Source organism: Macrobrachium nipponense, chromosome 8, assembly GCF_015104395.2.
Source record: "Macrobrachium nipponense isolate FS-2020 chromosome 8, ASM1510439v2, whole genome shotgun sequence".
Lineage (NCBI taxonomy): Eukaryota > Metazoa > Arthropoda > Malacostraca > Decapoda > Palaemonidae > Macrobrachium > Macrobrachium nipponense.
Window position 1 is genome coordinate 47,057,483 of NC_087203.1, and position 18,181 is coordinate 47,075,663.

Here is an 18,181-nt window from a genome sequence, read left to right on the forward strand (position 1 = left end):
TTCCTTGTAAGGATTGCCCTTCGTTTTACGTTGGTCAGTCAAGTAAAAATTTATATGTACGTATAAAGCAACATATGTATTCAGTTAGAACAGCCCAGACTTCAAATGCACTGTTTATCCATCTAAGTGAAAAATCTCATTGTATTAATTGGGGTGATACCTCGGTAATTGCTAGATCTAATGATTATGTTTCAAGAAATTTACTGGAATCGGCAATTATACAAATCACTAATAAAAACAACCTAAATCTTAATCTGGGAATGTACCATTTGGACCCATATATTTGTAAGATGTTTATGAAGGACCTCAAAATAAATGAACAACTAATAAATTAGTCCCACATGTATATTGTTATTATCTCTCTCTCTCTCTCTCTCTCTCTCTCGGTTCGATATTCTCTCTCCCTCTTCTCTCTCTCTCTCTCTCTCTCTCTCTTTCTCTCCTCCTCGTTTCTCTCAGCTCTCTCTATATCTCTATATATATATATATATATATATATATATATATATATATATATATATATTTTATATTTATATTTTCTTTCGTCTTTTCATTAATAATAATTTTTGTTGGGAAAATTTGTGTAAAAATTCATGATATTAAACTGTATATGCTCCTGTATTTTTTTTCAAAATGTACTGTTTTTCTGGAAGAATCACTTGTTTACTGCGGTATCCTTCAAGGTGGTGGCTAGCCTCTGGTGGCTCCTCCTTTCTGTAGAGTGAAAATCGCCCTTATGGCTAATCTGGTAGTGTCAGTTTGTATATTAAGCCTTCTTTTGACTATGTTGTTCTTTGTAAAATCAGTTTGCTCAGTAAAGGGTCCGAACAGGACCGAAAGTACTTGGCTATCTCGCTTTTTCATTTTTTTCCTTCGTGGCAAAAAACCTTTTTTATTTATACATAGCATCACGTTTTATATACTTCGTGATAAAGTTATTCATATATATATATATATATATATAGATATATAATATTTATATCTATATAGTATATATATATATATATTAGGCTTATTCCTAACGACCATCTCAGGCAATATCCGTAATCTAATCTAAAAGAGCACAACTTGACGTAAAGTAGGCTTACCTACATTGGTGCATAACGTGACTGCTCTTCGTACGCTGTTCATCTTTACTTAAGCTCCGTTTTCCTTCGTCTGTTTCCTTGTTTCTTGGTTTGAATAGTGTTTTTACGTTCCATGGAACCAGTGGTTATTCAGCAACGAACCAACGGCTTTAAGTGACTTCCGAACCACGTCGAGAGTGAAATTCTATCACCAGAAATACACATCTCTTACCCTTCAATGGAATGGCCGAGAATCGAATCGCGCCCACTGAGGTGGCACGGCAACACCATACCGACCACGCCTCTGAGGCGCTTTCGCCTGTTTACGTTCCGTATAGGAATGAACTTATTAAAGAGTTCGATTTAGTTCGAGGTTTCTGTATTTTGTAGTTAGTCGAAGGTTAGACACATCCGAGGTACGGAAGAAACATAACAAGGTCTATAGATTTATAGGCCTAGGAACACGAGACTCCTGAATCGGCCTATCCGATAACCAGCGTTAATTCGTAACTTCCCGGCGACCTTTTGCAATTAACCTTCCCTTCTCTGTAACCTTCACCTTTAACACCTCCCCCTTCCCCCGGGAACACTGACCTTTGTATTCACTCATTTTAATAATCCCTGCAAGTTATTCCTTCCACACTGCCGTCTTTGTGTGCAAAGCTTATGCTGTCGAATGTGTCTAATATTTCACTTGAAAAGACGTGTACTGTAACATTTGAAGTATAGCGCAAATTTTCATTTGAGGGCATTCTATCTATCTATCTACACACACACACACACACACACACACACACATACACACACACACACACACATATATATATATATATATATATATATATATACACACACATATATATATATATATATATATATATATATATATATATATATATATATATATATATATATATACGCACACATTATGATACGTTAACAGCGTATTTGTTAGTATCAAGATGATATTCACTTTTTCATACGTACAAATTAGAATGACGCGAGTTAGTACTAACAACTGATACTATAACATCTCTAAGCAATATGAATGAAGCTGTGTAGTCTCAACCAGGCACTATTATGGGCCAACTGCTGTTCCATGCTCGTGCATAACTCTTGCAAACACTTTCGTAAAGTTGTCTTTTCTGAAAGAGTTTTTCCGAATCAGTGGACTGCAACTGAAGGTGAGGCTGTCAGAATTGCTGACAAAAGATGGCAGTATATTGTGCATGCCCTAAGTAAGATGCTGTTAGAAGCATGGACTTGTAAAAGAAGGCTTCTAATCTCTCATCTTTTATTGTGGCATTATTTCCACTCTCACGGAGAATCACTCGGCCTACAAGGAGAAAAGCAGCTTTCGGCAGAGATGATAAATTCCAGGTTAGTATAGAATGAAAAATGGGAAGATTAAGAAAAAAAAACAACAAAAGTATGCCTAGGCATCCTTATAGACTCATGTAAAGTGACAACCGTTTGCCATAGCTTCGAATACAATATTGATCATCAACATATAAACAGACAGGAACTGGAAGGGTCTCACATCTTAAGAGAAAACAAAATCTGTGTTCGGGTTCTTCACAGTTCCCTCAGCGTCTGATATAATTCCAGTAACAGATTATAATAAGAGCGAATGTTTTAAAACGAAAGAAGACTCTTATTTTTACATTGTTGGGGTAACTTCTTGTGGATTGGATAACTAATATTATATAAAAGCAATCGAAAAGGTTTAACGTGTGTTGAAAATAACTTAAGAGTGAACCACCAATCACTTGTAATGTTTCTGAACTCTAAAATTTAATCTAATTTACTGTTTATGAGATCTGTAGCATGAGGGATGCTCTCTCTCTCTCTCTCTCTCTCTCTCTCTCTCTCTCTCTCTCTCTCTCTCTTTCAATTCTACAAGGTAGTCTACGGGATCCACTCTGATAAAGGTCACTCACTATCTTCATCGTTATCTAGTTTTGTTCCTCTGTGGAGATCTAAGCATTCCACGTGGCAGAAGAAAAAGAAAGGCATTTATGCATATCATTAAAAACGGATGAAGTGACAAGGACGATTCTTTTCGTAGCTTTTAGTGTTGACTCTTTGTGGTTCTGACAAGCAACATGCCATTACACAAGTGCTTTATTTAGTATATATATATATATATATATATATATATATATATATATATATATATATATATATATATATATATATATAGCTAATTTGTAATGGATTAAATAATATATAATAGTTTTGACCATTATTCATATCTGAGTTTTTTAACATTCCCAAATACTCTCAAAAACACCTCATTAATTCGAATTCACCTTTACCTTGTGAACAACACTGGCTACTTATGCATACAAGTAACTTATTTAGAGTACAGGCGTCTGTTTTCAGATTCGAAAGTGCTGTTATGTTAAATTCATCATTGTATTACATTGTATTACGGAAAAACCTCATAAGACATTCTTTAATTATCAGTTTTGTGGTCATATACATTATTCAAACACTGCGGGCTGATAGACGCTCCTTGTGAGATAGCTTATCAGCCATAGACATCTGCACTTCAGACGTAAAGAAATATGGTTATAAAACAGCATATCTAATAAAGACTATTTAAAAATAGTCCAGCTTGACTGCAGTATGATTACATGAGTGATCTGTCAATTCAAAATACATTATATAGTAGTAGTAGTAGTAGTGGGTGGGATAAGCCTTTGAAACGGCTCCCTTGCTTCTTTTATTCCTCCTTTGTTTGTGTTTGCTTGAGCTTCTCTCTGAAATACCACATTTCTTTTATAAAATCTTTCCTATTCTCCACTTCCTCCCTCATTAGTACTACCAATAAGATTATATTTGCTACTAATTCCTCTTTGTACTAATTTCCTTTTCTTTATTTTCGATATGGTTGCTGCATAAAGCTATATCTATTTCTAATTTCATTGTATGCTGGACAGTAAAGTAAGAAATGTTCTAAAATTTTCATTTGTTCCTCACAGTATAAACATTTTGTATCTTCTCCTTTTATCCTATTTCTATCATTTAATCCTAGTATACCTAGTCTGGCCCTACTGATCAGCATTGTTTTTTCAGTGTTATCATACCAGATTTCTTCTCTTATGCTTTCTTTATATTTTCTGTAGATTCTTAATGTTGACTTTTCATTCATTTCTTTCTGCCATATTTTTCTGTCCCAATTGTTTATTATTTCTCTTAACTGTTTTGTCTTTAACTGCTTCAATTTTACTTAAGTTTATGTTAGTTCTTTCATATACTCTTTTACTTGGCATTATCGGGGTTTTTTTGTTTTCATACTGATCCATTGTTATCTCATATAGGAGCCTATTTCCACCATTCTTTAGTGTATGTTTCAGGTAGAAAAGTTTATTCTTGATATCTCTAGATTGGCAGGAAGAGGCCCCTATTTCAGATCTTAACGCACAACTTGCTGTGTAACTTGGCGCTTTCAATATTGTTCTGTATACTTTATTATCTATCTTCTGCAATTCATTTATTGTTTTCCTGTCAAGTTTCATGACTTCCATCGCATACATGAATGAAGGCATCGCTAGTCCTTTCCAGTACAATTTTCCTATTTTTACCCTGCTACAGCTTTTATTGATGACTGCATTAAGCCCATATTTAGCCATCTGCTTTGCTTTAATTTGGGCCCTTTTTATCTGTTCTCTGAAGCAGTCTTTCATGTTGCTGATTGTTACTCCTAGGTATTTAATATTCTTAACTATTTTTATTCCTTCTATGTGTTCCATATTCTCCACATCATCGATACTGTACAGTCGTTGTATATTAGTATGTTACTCTTGTCCTTGTTTATGTTTAGGCCACATTCACTTGCGATTTCCATAAGGGTTTTTTATTGATTTTGTATTTCTTTCTAGTGTGTGGCCCTAGTATTAATCCGTCGTCTGCATATAGTAGTGCCACTATCCTTATTACTTCATTTCTGAAACCTTCTGTTGTATTTTCTAATTTTTCTATTATCAAGTACGTTATTAATAGAAAGAATATGGTTGAGCCATTGCATCCCTGTCTTATTCCATTGGTTACGTTTAGTTCTTTTTGTTCTGTATTGTTGAGGCATAGGCTTGTTACGTCATTTGTGTATATCTTTGCAACTGTATTTATTACTTCTGCATGTAGCCTGTATTTTCATCATGACCTCAATGAGCTTTTTCCTATTAACCGAGTCAAATGCTTTTTGGAAAGTCTATTGATACTACAAATAATGGGCCCTCCTTTTCTCGTAAGTCTCTTGTATGCAGTATTGTAGAAATATAATAAATTATCGATTTCCTCTCCTTTGTGCGGTAAGCCTGATTGTAGTTCATTCATTTTTTCCTATATTTCTAATATGTTTTTTATTTTGGTTTCTCAGGATCCCCATGAAGATTTTATATGATGCATTTGTTAGAGCAATTGGCCTTAGATCTTGACTGTTTTGGGGTTTTTGTTTTTTGGGCGTAAGTGTGTTGTTTTTGACTTAAACCAGCTTTTCTGCGTTTTCCTGCCCTTCAGTATGTTATTTAAACATTCTGCCAATTCTTTTTGAAGGTTGTTACTTTGTAATAGTAATTTGAACAGTTACTGGCTTCATTCCATCTGGTCCTGGTGCTTTATTTGTCTTCATTTTCTCAAGTTGATTTTTTACATCTTCTTCTGTTATGTTGATTTCTTCCATGGGTCTGATCTCTGTCTCTGTTGAGTCATACACTCCATGCATATGTTCCCTTAAAGATATATGGCATTTCATCTGCTGTCCTAATCTTTTCACTATTTCTTCCATGTCATGTTTGTACTGTTCTTTCTTGCTTTCATTCCATATCTCTCCTATTTTGTTTTCTTCTTTTTGGTATATTGTTTCCCAGAATTTTACCAGCTCTTTCCCTAGGGTTTCGTCCTTCATCTCTTGCTTATTTCATCGAATATTCTTATCCATTCTTTTTCTGACGTGGTCTTTCCTCTCAGCATGTCTATATATTCCCAGATTTTCCTGTGTCTGTTTTATCATTCATTATCTCATTTCTAATCTTTTCTTCATATTCTTCATATGCTTTCTTTATTATTATCTGTACTTTTTGTTTTGTTTAAGATATGCTTCTTCATAGTATCTTTTTTCTTCTATTCTTGTGGCTTTCCATTTTAATTTGTTATATACCCTTCTTTGCTTATTCTTTCTTTATTTTTCTTTGTTGACCCATACTGGTTCTATTATTCTTGCTTTCCTGTCTTTAACCTTCTTTTGATTATCTTCTCTAAGTTATTTGTGTGCTTCACTCATTGTTTCTTCCAACTGGGTTAGATCTCCTTTTCTGTCTTGTTGGCTTACTTACTTTTAAACTCTATATATTTCAAGGTATTTCCTGGTAGACTCTTCTGTAACTTTCAAATATTTGATTTCTTTTGTTTCATTTCTGAATGTTTCCTTACTTTAGTGTTCATTTTGAATTGGACTTTATGAGGTGATGGTCTGATAGATATATTCATATTTTCCCTCGTCTATCTCCATACATTCATATTTTTTATACATATTTTGGTTGACTAGGGCAAAGTCTATAGCACTGTTCTGATCTACTCTACTCCAGGTTATCTCTCCTTTGCAGCTGAGATCTCCATTTAATAGCGTTAGGTCATTTTTTTTTTTATTTTTTCCATTAGGTCCTAAACATATTTCCATTTTGATCAAGTTCTTGTGTCCCTATGAAACCTAAGTGCCCATTGAAATCCCCAAGGACTATCATAGGCAGGTCTTGTGGATTTTTCTTTGGCTACAGTAAGGCACTTATTATTTGTTTATTTCTTTCTTTATCACTAGTTGACATGTAGATCAGAATTATGTTGAATATTGTTGTTCTATAGTTAACCTTTACTATTAGAATGTCTTTGTGTTCCGACTTTTCTTTTTCTATCTGGATCTCTCCTTTGGTTCTATACATTATTAGTAGGCCTCCTCCTTTGGTGTCGTCTTCATCTCTCATTGAGTCTACCACTCTGATGCTTGTTGGGAAGATCTCTCGTTCCCAATTTTCTCGAAAGGAATTTGCAAAAGTAGATTCGGCTTGTATTATGTAACTGAAGGGAGCGATTTGTTTCCCAGAGGATTCTGACCAATCACAACATCGCGTAGGAGCCCGGCCCCTAAAATCCTCGATGCTGATTGGCTGCCGAGTCCGATCAGCAGGGCGACTGGTGATACGATTGAGAGAGAATGTTGATGTTGTTGCTACCGCTGGAAATAGAAGCTAGTTCGTCTTAGGTCAGTGAATAGTGCCATAATTTAAAGACGTACCCGAACGGTCCATCATCATGAATACCTTCAAATTACTCGCGAGTAGCCTGAGAGGGTGTAGAGGGCATGACATCCCGCTGTTAAGACAGATAAGTACCACGTCTCCCGTGACCTCCTTGGAGAAAACCGTCCTGCATGACTACCACGTTGATCAGGGGGGCAAAATGGTCGAATTTGCAGGGTACTCGATGCCCGTGCAATACGGCAAAGTGGGCATTGCCACCTCCCACAACCAGGTGCGCAACCACTGTGGCATGTTCGACGTGTCCCACATGCTGCAGTCGAGGGTGCATGGCCGGGACCGCGTCAAGTTCGTGGAGAGTTTGATCGTGGGGGACATCGAGGGCCTCCCTGACAACTCGGGCACCCTGTCCCTCTTCACGAACGACCAGGGCGGCATCATAGATGACCTGATCTGCAGCAAAACCGACCTCGGCTACCTCTATGTGGTCAGTAACGCCGGATGTAAGGAGAAGGACCTGGCCCACATGAAGCAGCAGCTTGCTTCTTTCAAAGCTGCTGGAGGAGACGTCGAACTGGAAATCATCGAAGATCATGGATTGGTCGCCGTCCAGGGTCCAGAGGCAGCGAAGATTCTCCAGGTGGTTATTTTCATCATTTTTGCTGCTGTAGGCTAGGAGGTAGAAATGAACACGACTACCCCAGGCTACAGTGGCCTGGTTCCCTCCAGTCGCTGATCGGACTATTCATTGCATATTATTTATTTTTTATGTGGGTAGTTTGTATATATCCACAGTAAGCAGTTACAGCTCTTTTTCTAAGTACCCAGTTAATCGTAACCCTTAAGCTAGCACGCACAGCAAAACAATACCTCTTGACAGAGCCAATGAGCTTGCCAAGAATATTTAAATATGCGAATAAGGCACAAAGCGCCGTTCCACACACAATAACAAACTTTTCCCCTTGATAATCCACAGTCCGCGGATATTCACTCGCTCCTTTTGTTTATGACATTTTTTTGTGTTTATGATATTTTCCGTCTTTTGTTTATACTTGTACATTCACCTCGAAGGCTCAAGTAGTAAACATGGCACCCATTTTGTATGTAAACTAGTAGTTACTTAGACAGAGGGCAGCAGTAGTATTCTTTAGTTTTACTGAATTGGGCAGCTATGTAGGCTATACTAACTTATGTGATCAATTATTTTATACCAAAAACATGATAATTTTCCTACTGCTTATAGGTTAGAATGTAGATACTATCTTAACCTAACCTAAGCTAGGACATTTGATTTGGCCTTTGATATTAAATTTTCCTCTGGTATTCCATTTGTTTCACAGTGAAAGGATCCTCTGTGTTGTAAATAAAGGACTTTCAAAAAAAGGTGTCTTCTCTGGTATTGTAATAATTCTGACATATCATTAGTTGTTTGTCTCATACTACAAGATTGTCGCACATTCAACTTAGCTATCTTTCATCAGTCAGACATGTTTTTCAAAAGTTTGGAATTCTAGGCTTTGTTCAAACCAGGGCTTAAACAGGATGATGTCCAGGATTATTCTAGCATATGCTCACATAGGCTGTATGCCATCTGATCACTCTTTTATGTTGGCCTTTGTCAGAGGTTGATCAGAGTACCAAATTATACAATTAAGTTAATTGTGTACCCTCTGACTTAAAAAAAGCACGAATGAGATTATCATGTAGCTCTTTAGTTTCCTTTCCTCTTTTTCACCTAATTGATTTTGATGTCAATTATAGATAGAATTATTGTTAGTTTGATAAATGTGGCAAAAAAAAGGGGGTTGGTAAATCATTTGATATTGGGCAACATATTAAAAACTCTAGGTAATTTTTTCGTTGTTAATGTGTGCATCTTTTGTGTGTCGAGAGATGAATGAATCATTTTCATGTTTAAGACTCATTTCTTTTATTTTATACAAATATATCTTTACATCACAAATGTATTATAATAATGATTGTTAGTCTCTAAAAGAAATTAGATGTATACTGAGATGGGTTCACATCACAAGTTATAGATGCCATTTTTTCCAGTTGTATTAAGTACATTAGTTAGGAAGATTGAAATCGGTTTCGTGCATTTGTTTAGTTTTATATGATATTTTTGTGGCATTTTAGATTTTATTAAAATGAAGTTATGTAATCTTGGTAGATTTTCTTTATAGCTTCTCAGAGAAGGAGACATCAGTCAGCTGTATTTTATGCAAACAAGGGAATTAGTGGTAGGTGGTATACCTTTGTCAGTATAATGAAGTTATTTGATCTTTTTGTAATTGCCTTACAGCCTCTAGTAGAAGGAGACATCAATCAACTCTATTTTATGCAAACGAGGGAATTGGTAGTTGCCGGTATACCATGCCGTGTAACAAGATGTGGATACACTGGTGAGGATGGAGTTGAAATATCTGTTCCAAATGAGAAGGTCAGTGTAATTAAAAAATGGAAGCATTTAATGTTAGTGTAGGTTGCATTTATAAAGAAATTATCAATCTTTCTTTCCATTGCTGCTGATCTCATATAGATTTAAAGTCCTCCTGCTTACAGCCCATAGATTGGACAGATCTGAAGCAAGTTTCACTCATTTGTCTCTCTTGCATGGTTTATGTTTATGCATTAAGTTCCTACTCTAAAAGAAAAAAATGCTGATTATTATTATTTTTTTTTTCTAATTTCCCATCCAAATTAAGGTATGTATAAATTTCCATCTTCTACAACTGTCATTCATATGACAGCAATGTACTGTGTTTTAATGATACTAATCAACACCAACCCCATTAAATGAAAGCCTATGATAAATATTTACATTGGTAGTGTTGCTGATGTGAAAAAAAATCAGTTTTAGAAGTGTCGTAGAAAAGTTAGCATTTGCTGATGGGGAAAGAAAAAAAAAATTTTTGGCCAACTGGAACGGTGTGGAAAAGTTAGCATAGCATTTGCTTTCTTTGTACACTGCATGTGACAGAAATTTAAATTTATGTAAGTAATACGTAGCACCCTTTGGTGGCTAGGGCTTTTTTTTTATAGTATGTTCACTCATATAAAATGCAAAGTCACACTTACATCAATTGAAGCCCATTGGAGATGAAACATGTAAAGGAATGTCCTTGAGGAAATAATTTTACAGCAAATAACTCTCAAAGACAGGATTTGTTGAAGTTGCTTTCACAGCACCTCACTAGATTTATTGCCTAACCCAGAATATATCCTAGAATTTTTTAATTGTATATTTTTTATTGTAGAGTTCTAATGAATGGTATGAATAATGTTTCACAAAAATACCCCATGAAGATAGCTTACATTTAAACATTGTTGATATAATTGTGGTAGAAATGTTACAAAAGTAACATATTTTCTAGATATCATCACATCTTCTCTAAGTTTATAGCGTATGATTAAATTTTTCCATTTATTTGATATACAGTAGTAGTAAGTGATTCTTTATACAGTAGGGCAGAGTCAGGATTATAATGAGGGTAATTTATCGGGTAAGTAAACATTGGAAATTGTTGTAAGTGGATGGAATATGTAATATTTTGGTTCATTTGCTTAATAAGTGTTCATGACTGAATTTTTTCTTGTTTGTTTAGGTTATTGAAATACCTCTCTTTTTTGCTGTCACAGGCTGTTGAACTCTGTGAAACGCTCTTTGCCTCTGGCGTGCACCTTGCAGGTCTTGGTGCCCGAGATTCGTTAAGACTGGAAGCAGGGTTGTGTCTGTATGGCAACGATATCGATGATACCACGACTCCCATAGAAGCTGGCTTAGCTTGGACCATTGGTAAACGTAGAAGACAGACAGCTGATTTCCCTGGTGCTGAGGTACGATTACAATTTCAGATTCATTGTGTGAGAATTAATTCTGTAGTACCTGCAATCAGTGCACTGTAACCTTGCAAACTGACATATGATGTTAGTTTTTATAATGAAAGGAAGTTTATGTTAAGACTAATTTATTTTATAATTTTCGTTAATGAACATTATCTTCTTGAGAATTTTTGATACCTGGTTCTTTAGATTAATTGTGTCAAGGTGCATATCATTTTGTTCTTCCTATTTTCTATAGTCAGTTTATTTAGAATATTTTTTAAGCACAAAAGCCAGATGTTTGATAAAGATGAACATTTGGCCAAAGCTGGTCCTGTCATTGAAGTTTTGTAAAAAGGTAGTTAACAAGGAGGCTGGTGAGTGGGAGGGTGGGAGCTTCTGTGGCTTACTCAAGTACATAATTTATTTTTTTGGCTATGCTGTTGTGAACACTGGTGTGCTCCGCTGTAATTTTATCATGACTGTTGATGCTGGTGCAGTTATCCTTTTTTATTTCATGTTGACAACTTTAGCTTTTATTTTGGTTTTTATGGTGTTGGGAACAGTTATTCCTCTGTTCTTACCGACATCTATGTTGGTGTGTGGACATCTGCAAAGTTGGTATTCAGGAGTCTCCTCTGGGTGATCTTTGAGCTTCCCCTGAGTGTTCCTTCTTTAGAAGGCGCATTAGTGAGTGTGCATGCACTATCTGCATGAACATACAATGTATGGTTGTGCATACTAAGTGGGCCAACTTCAGTGTTTGCTGTCTGCTCCAGTGTCATGTTTATTGGTTCTGTTAACAACTATTTAATGATAATCAACATGATTATTATTAAGGACAGGAAATCATTTCAACAGAAATTCAAAGGTAACATAGGATTGGATAAAAGGAGGTTGTCTGATTTCTCCTCCTTGCCCACCACCACCCCTACTCTATCTCTCTCATCTGTCCAGCAGCTCCTGACCATGTCTGAGTGGGTGTGGCTGGATGTGGGTTAGTTACGCAATTAAGTGTCTTTTCTGGCCTGGTCAGTAAAGTACTAGCACTCCCATTTCTACAAACTGGAGGGTCAGTTTCCTCTGTATTCCTACCATGAGATTATTGAAAAGCTAAGCTCTAACATGAGTCTGTCAGTCTCACTGTTCAGGAGATTACAGGAGCCATCCCTCCCCTACTCACAGATATAGGTGGGAAACTGGACAATACCTCCTCCCTAGGAAATGTATCAACAACAAAATTGAAAGTTTATATTCCGGTAGGAAAAAAAATGACAGGTTTCAAGATACATAGAATTTTACCTAGGTATGCAAACCTGAAGTCTTGTATGGTATCGTAATCACATCTCTAGCTATATGAAGGAAAAATTAAATCTTGCATTTGAGTGAATGGGTCGTACCACCACTACCTGACTCACCTACCACAATGTTATTTTATTTTTCTTCCCAAATTTCAACAACCGAAACCACTTCAACTGATGGTAGATCCGTATGAAAGCTTTCAGGTTTGCATATTCAAGAAAGAATGTCATTATTTCTATGTATCCCTTGATTTGCTTTCTGATCAATTTGTTTTTGTGTAATGGTCTTTGTTTGTTTTATAATTTGAACATTGCACTGCACTACCATACAATATTCGTTGGTGTGTAGTTCAAGGGGATTATGTTTGTTTGGGTACTTGCAACTTGCATGCGTGTTTATATGACTTCATATATATATAACTAATTACAGATTTTTTATGACATTCAAGAATCATATAGAGCTTTATGTTGGATTATTTGATAGCAAAAGTGTAATGTACAAATTTTAGGGCTGTTGACATCAGTTGAATAAAACTTTTGTCCTTAAATGTACACATCTGTATTCTACTTAACAAAATATCTTCTGCTGTGTTCATGCACAAATTATCACGAACTGCATTCACCAGCCGGAGAAGTTGAGATTGTCGTGAAGAGAGCTACTTAAGAATTTTGTGATAGGTATGGAAGTTTTATTGAATTGAGCAGTAAAAGCTGCTGGAAATTCATGTTACTGTTTGAATATTATCTTCTTTTATTCATTAGTTATCTTGATTTCTTTGTTGCAGCTTTGGAATAATTTGACTAGTATTATTCTTTCCTATATTCCATGAATTATATTGCATAAAGTTTAATAGTCAGGTATTCTTTTTGTAATTTTTGCTGTAGATAATTTTTCTTAAAATAGTTATCCTTTTGCCATGCTTTGTAGTGCACTTTTAGCATGAGAACTGCCTTCTTTTCCATCTCTTGTCGGTTACCTTGGTTGGGTGTATCCAGATAAGTATACTTTCTTTGTGCATTATACAAATTCATACTAGAATTATATTTGTTAGTTACCCTCTGATTATATGTTTGTAGATAAGGTTATTTGGTAACTTGTTGCTTGCAGCTTTACTCAGTTATATTTTTAATCTTGCATTTTGCATTATATTTTTTATCTTGCATTTTGCAATGATCGTACTATTATCATTCTAGAATACTATTTTGTAGTTGTACTCTGCTTGTATCTATTAGGTTTGTGGATATGAAATTACAGACACCACCCTACTTAAGAACATTCAACTTACAAATATTCAGACACAAACATACGGAATTGCAAATTAAAATGTGTTCAGAGTGCTCCTTTTTCCCAACAGTAAGTTTAAATTTTGTTCTGCGCACCTTCTCTGTACATACAGTATACTATTGCATTTTAGGATGAAAAACATATCCAGTACTGTATTAGTTTTACATCATACTGTAATGGAAATAGGCATGAAGAGTACAGTAACTAAGTTACAAGCAATTCAACATACAAACGGCTGCCTGGAACATAACTCCTTTGTAAGTAGGGTGGTGCCTTATATTTCATCTATCCAATCAGAAAGTCTGTCAGGCTTGGGTGTGAGAGGAAAACAACTGCAGTGGCACTGTGTTGAACAGGTAGGCTAGTCACTGCATTGCGGAATAAAAAAGAATCTTTGTAACAGTGGCGAAGCATTCTCGCTTACGAGCAGGAAACCTAAGCCGAGTGTCATACTAATAAAGTGATTTCATGGAAGATTGAATCTGTACAGACCCGTTACTAAAAGAGTGCTTCTTGAGTTGGGTGAAGCCAGGAAGCTAACATTAATTTCATTGTTGTGGCCATCAATTGTAGGTTGGTACAAAAAAAAAAACTTTGATTAACATTACTACTGTATAAGTATTGTTCACATTGCTTATAATGTCTCATTGTATGAATATAACATTGATTTGCCTATCAGATGAATTGTAAATATTGTTTGAACAACTAGAATCAGTTTATCATATAGGAAAAATACAAATACTGTAATAATGAAATACATAGAGCAAAAGAAATAGTGTTACATAAGAAAATGAGAATCCCAGTGAGTCTGTGGAACAAGTTGTTTCTTATTCCCTTTCCAAGCACAGGTGAGAAAGAAGAATGGCAGAGACTGCCATTGATGAGGTATGGCCTTTGAAGGTATCTTTGCTCATTTACCTCATTTTTATTGTCTTTATATGCATACTTCACATTCTTAACTAAAAATACAGTAACAAATCAGTACTAGATATTTTATTAGCTAAAGTTTTGCTTCTCAGTAGTTTTCCCTACTCTGAACTGTATTTTTATATGCTTAGCAAACTGTGTTGAGAACGTAGCAAAATTTTAGCTCTGAAGTCCAGGTCTTTTCAAGTTACTGTTTTTATTTAGTAGGTTAGTATCATGTATGGAAGTTGGAACTGAACAATTTTAATGGCAGTGTGGTGAACAGGGTGTAAACACAGCTGCCTAGATATTCTTCATGTTCCCTCATAGTGCCAGCCAAAAACAACTTGTTCCAGTGATTCGCCGAGTTTCAGTGCTAGAAAGTGCCAAGTATAAGTAATGAGTGAGTATGTTGCAAAGCAAATTGGTTAATTATAAGCACTGTTGCCAATAGGTATAATGAAGGTAACCAGCCTGCAGATTTAACATTTTTAATTTATAGATATTCAAGGTAGTAATTTTTTATATTATTCTTTCAGATAATTTTGAAGCAGCTCAAAGACAAACCAAAACGTCGTCGTGTTGGTTTGACATGTACTGGACCACCTCCAAGATCTCACTGCCCTGTCTTAGATGGAGATGGTAATCAAGTTGGAGAGGTTAGTATCATGTGGTATATTGTTTTGTTTGCCTTTTCATATTACATTCTCCGCCTGGTGAGTTTGGACTTGTCTGTTGTTATTAGGCTGTATACAAAAAGTGACCTGGGAAAGTGATTTCAGCACTTACTAAATTTGATGTGCTTACTTAAGGCATTATCCTAAATGCTAATTGATACACAATCTAATCTTAGCTCTGCTTTTTCTTTCACACTTGTGTAATTTTATGTGTACCTTTGCCATTTAGTGTGATTTAATTCATTTACAAAACTGCATTGAGAAAGTTGCAGTCAAGGGCATACTGTAGTGCAGAGAGGATAAGTGCAAATAATCATGGGGTTACTGTACTGGACTTTCATACTTTTTTGGGAAGGGATGTTAATATTAAATGCCCAGTGCCTGTTCATTACTTCAAGTGAAAGGTGTTTTGTATAGTGTGCAATATAGCAGATTAGACTTGGACAGTCTCCCACCCACCAAAGACCACAAGGAATAAAAGTGGTTCCCTTACAAATGGTGACAATGCTGGGAGGACCTTATAAATACACCTTGCCTTAAGTGCTGTGGGTTCATCAGTCAGCACCAAGGATGAGGTTGTCATAATCTTTTGCCTTGCTCAGCCATGTTGCTTATTGGAATTCTATGGGAGAAGGCATGCCTTACAAACTCGCCCACTTTCACATTCTAATAGTATATACGACTTTAATCCACATTAAGCTATGCACTAATGTTGTCAACTAAAGGTCTGTCCTGACAGAAGAGAAAAATTGTGCAGAGTTAAGATAAAAAATGCTTAGTTAGTTTAGGAATCGAGTGGAATATAGTTTAGGCCAAAAGCCAAGCACTGGGACCTATGAGTTCATTCAGCACTGGAAAGGAAATTGAGAGTCAATAGGTTTGAAAGGTATAACAGGAGGAAAACCTCGCAGTTGTACTATGAAATAATGGTTTGGAGAGGGTGGATAGCAAGATGGAAGAAAGATAATACGAAAAGAGGTACAGTAAGCAGAACGTAAGGGGTTGCAGCTAGGGCCAAAAGCATGCTGCAAAGAACCTTAAGTAATGCCTACAGTGCACCTCATGAGGTGCACTGATGGCACTACCCTCCAACGGGAAAGAGCTCTGTGTAGACTTGGCATGCACCATACAATTCAAAGCTCTATGGAAGAATGAGAGGTAATACAGTACAGGCGAATGGTGTATTGTGGGCTGGGCATGTGGGGTATTACATCTCTTCTTTCAGTTCTTTAGCTTGGCATAGCTGGGTGGTATGTTTTACATATGGCTGATTGTGGTTGTAATGAGTTTTGCATCTCAGATCTGCTTTCATGAACATTATTTTATTTTTCATGTATGTGAAGCACTCTGTCAATTGTTTATGTTACAGGTAACAAGTGGCTGCCCAGCTCCATCTTTAGGAAAGAATGTTGCAATGGCTTATGTTCCTGCAAACTTAGCTAAAGCTGGAACTAATCTGACAGTCCAGGTTCGCAAAAAGAATATACCTGCAGTCGTCACCAAGATGCCTTTTGTCAAATGTAACTATCACATTATGAAGTAATTCAACATAGGCCAAGGTGATGTACTTTTGTACCTTATTGTTGTTGCTCATCTTTTAATATATAAGAGTTGTTTTTGATTTCATAAAGTTTTAGTTTGAATTATTGTGTATATGTAAATTCCTTAATTAAATTCCATTGTCTAAGTTCTTTTTGTATATATTTGGCAGATATATTGAAAACAGTATTAAGCCATGAGTTGCTACTCCTTCATAGCACTGTATTTTGAAGAGTCAAAGCTTAAGAAGTTTCTCATGACCTTGAGTTAGTCATGGGTGTGAGATTAATTTTCCAGGTACTGAATTACATCAGTACAAAGGGCTGGTTCCTAAACAGTGAGCATTAACTGTATTAGTTATAAATGTGTGGTAAAATGTTTAGTTTGGGGTCTTAGCTACCATTTCTGATTTGTCAGCGACAGGGTCTCATAACCTACAACATATTTACTTGTAGTAAAAATTATTAATTTTTGAGTTATGATTGGAGTGTCTATACAACTAACAGACATATTTTACTAATGTTTAAATGCCCCGTGAGTAAGATTAACCATAATTGATCACCATGACTCAGCAAGTTGTAGCTCCAAGTGAAGTTTGTTTGTGCTGCCAGCATTTAGCCTAGGTCTCCTTATGTAATGATGCTTTGAGTACTTCTCTTTTCTTCCTTCTTACAGGCAGTATAATACTCATTTTATTACCATGGTGCTATAAACATTCATGATTATTGTTCTTCTCGTGTAGAATGTTTCTTTTGTATTATACTCTTAACTTGAGCCAGGACTTCTGACTGAAGGGCATGGACCTCTCTTCCTTAGTACAGAGTTGTCCAATTATTATTATGAAGTAGCTTACCAGATTACTTAGCTAATATTTTTATTCCAGTCATTCTCATTGGCCATGAGTCTGTAGCAAAAGCTCAGAACCCATCTGTTCTGATGAGAGGTTCAGAATCTTTTGGTTTCCTTCCCCCACAAGAGGACAAGATGCTTTTTGTGTCTTAGTGTGAGCCCTACACCACCATCTGTGTGAACCCAACCCCTTAAGCCAATGTTTTGGTTATGTAGTACCAACTGGCACAAGATTGAGATTTCCAAGAGCACTCTTTTTGGCTTCAAGAAGCAATAAAGAGGACATACAGTTTATCCTTTGTGAAGGATGGTTCTGATCTAGGGCACATATTCACAAAGCCAAGGTATTGGACTGTCCCTTAACCATTTACCTTAACAGGTAATGAGGGCAGGTGTGTACCAAGCATCCACCACGTATATGCAGGGGTTGTGCCACAGATTTCTTGTTTTTACAATCTTTGATTGTTTTTACCAG

General features: G+C 35.9%; 1 protein-coding gene across 3 annotated transcripts; it reads left to right on the forward strand.

Annotated features, from left to right (window-relative positions):
* Positions 1–7,247: 7,247 nt before the first annotated feature.
* LOC135222754 (aminomethyltransferase, mitochondrial-like) lies at positions 7,248–16,961 on the forward strand. Of its 3 annotated transcripts, XM_064261005.1 has the most exons (5): positions 7,251–7,964; positions 9,630–9,767; positions 10,967–11,164; positions 15,181–15,300; positions 16,688–16,961. In XM_064261005.1, the coding sequence occupies exons 1-5, from the start codon at positions 7,380–7,382 to the stop codon at positions 16,859–16,861; spliced, it is 1,215 nt and encodes a 404-aa protein (XP_064117075.1). In that variant the 5' UTR covers positions 7,251–7,379; the 3' UTR covers positions 16,862–16,961. The 3 variants fall into 3 exon arrangements, with proteins under 3 accessions (XP_064117077.1, XP_064117076.1, XP_064117075.1); XM_064261007.1 differs by lacking the exon at positions 10,967–11,164 and having other exon boundaries at positions 7,248–7,964; XM_064261006.1 differs by lacking the exon at positions 9,630–9,767 and having other exon boundaries at positions 7,249–7,964.
* The last annotated feature ends 1,220 nt before the right edge of the window (positions 16,962–18,181 follow it).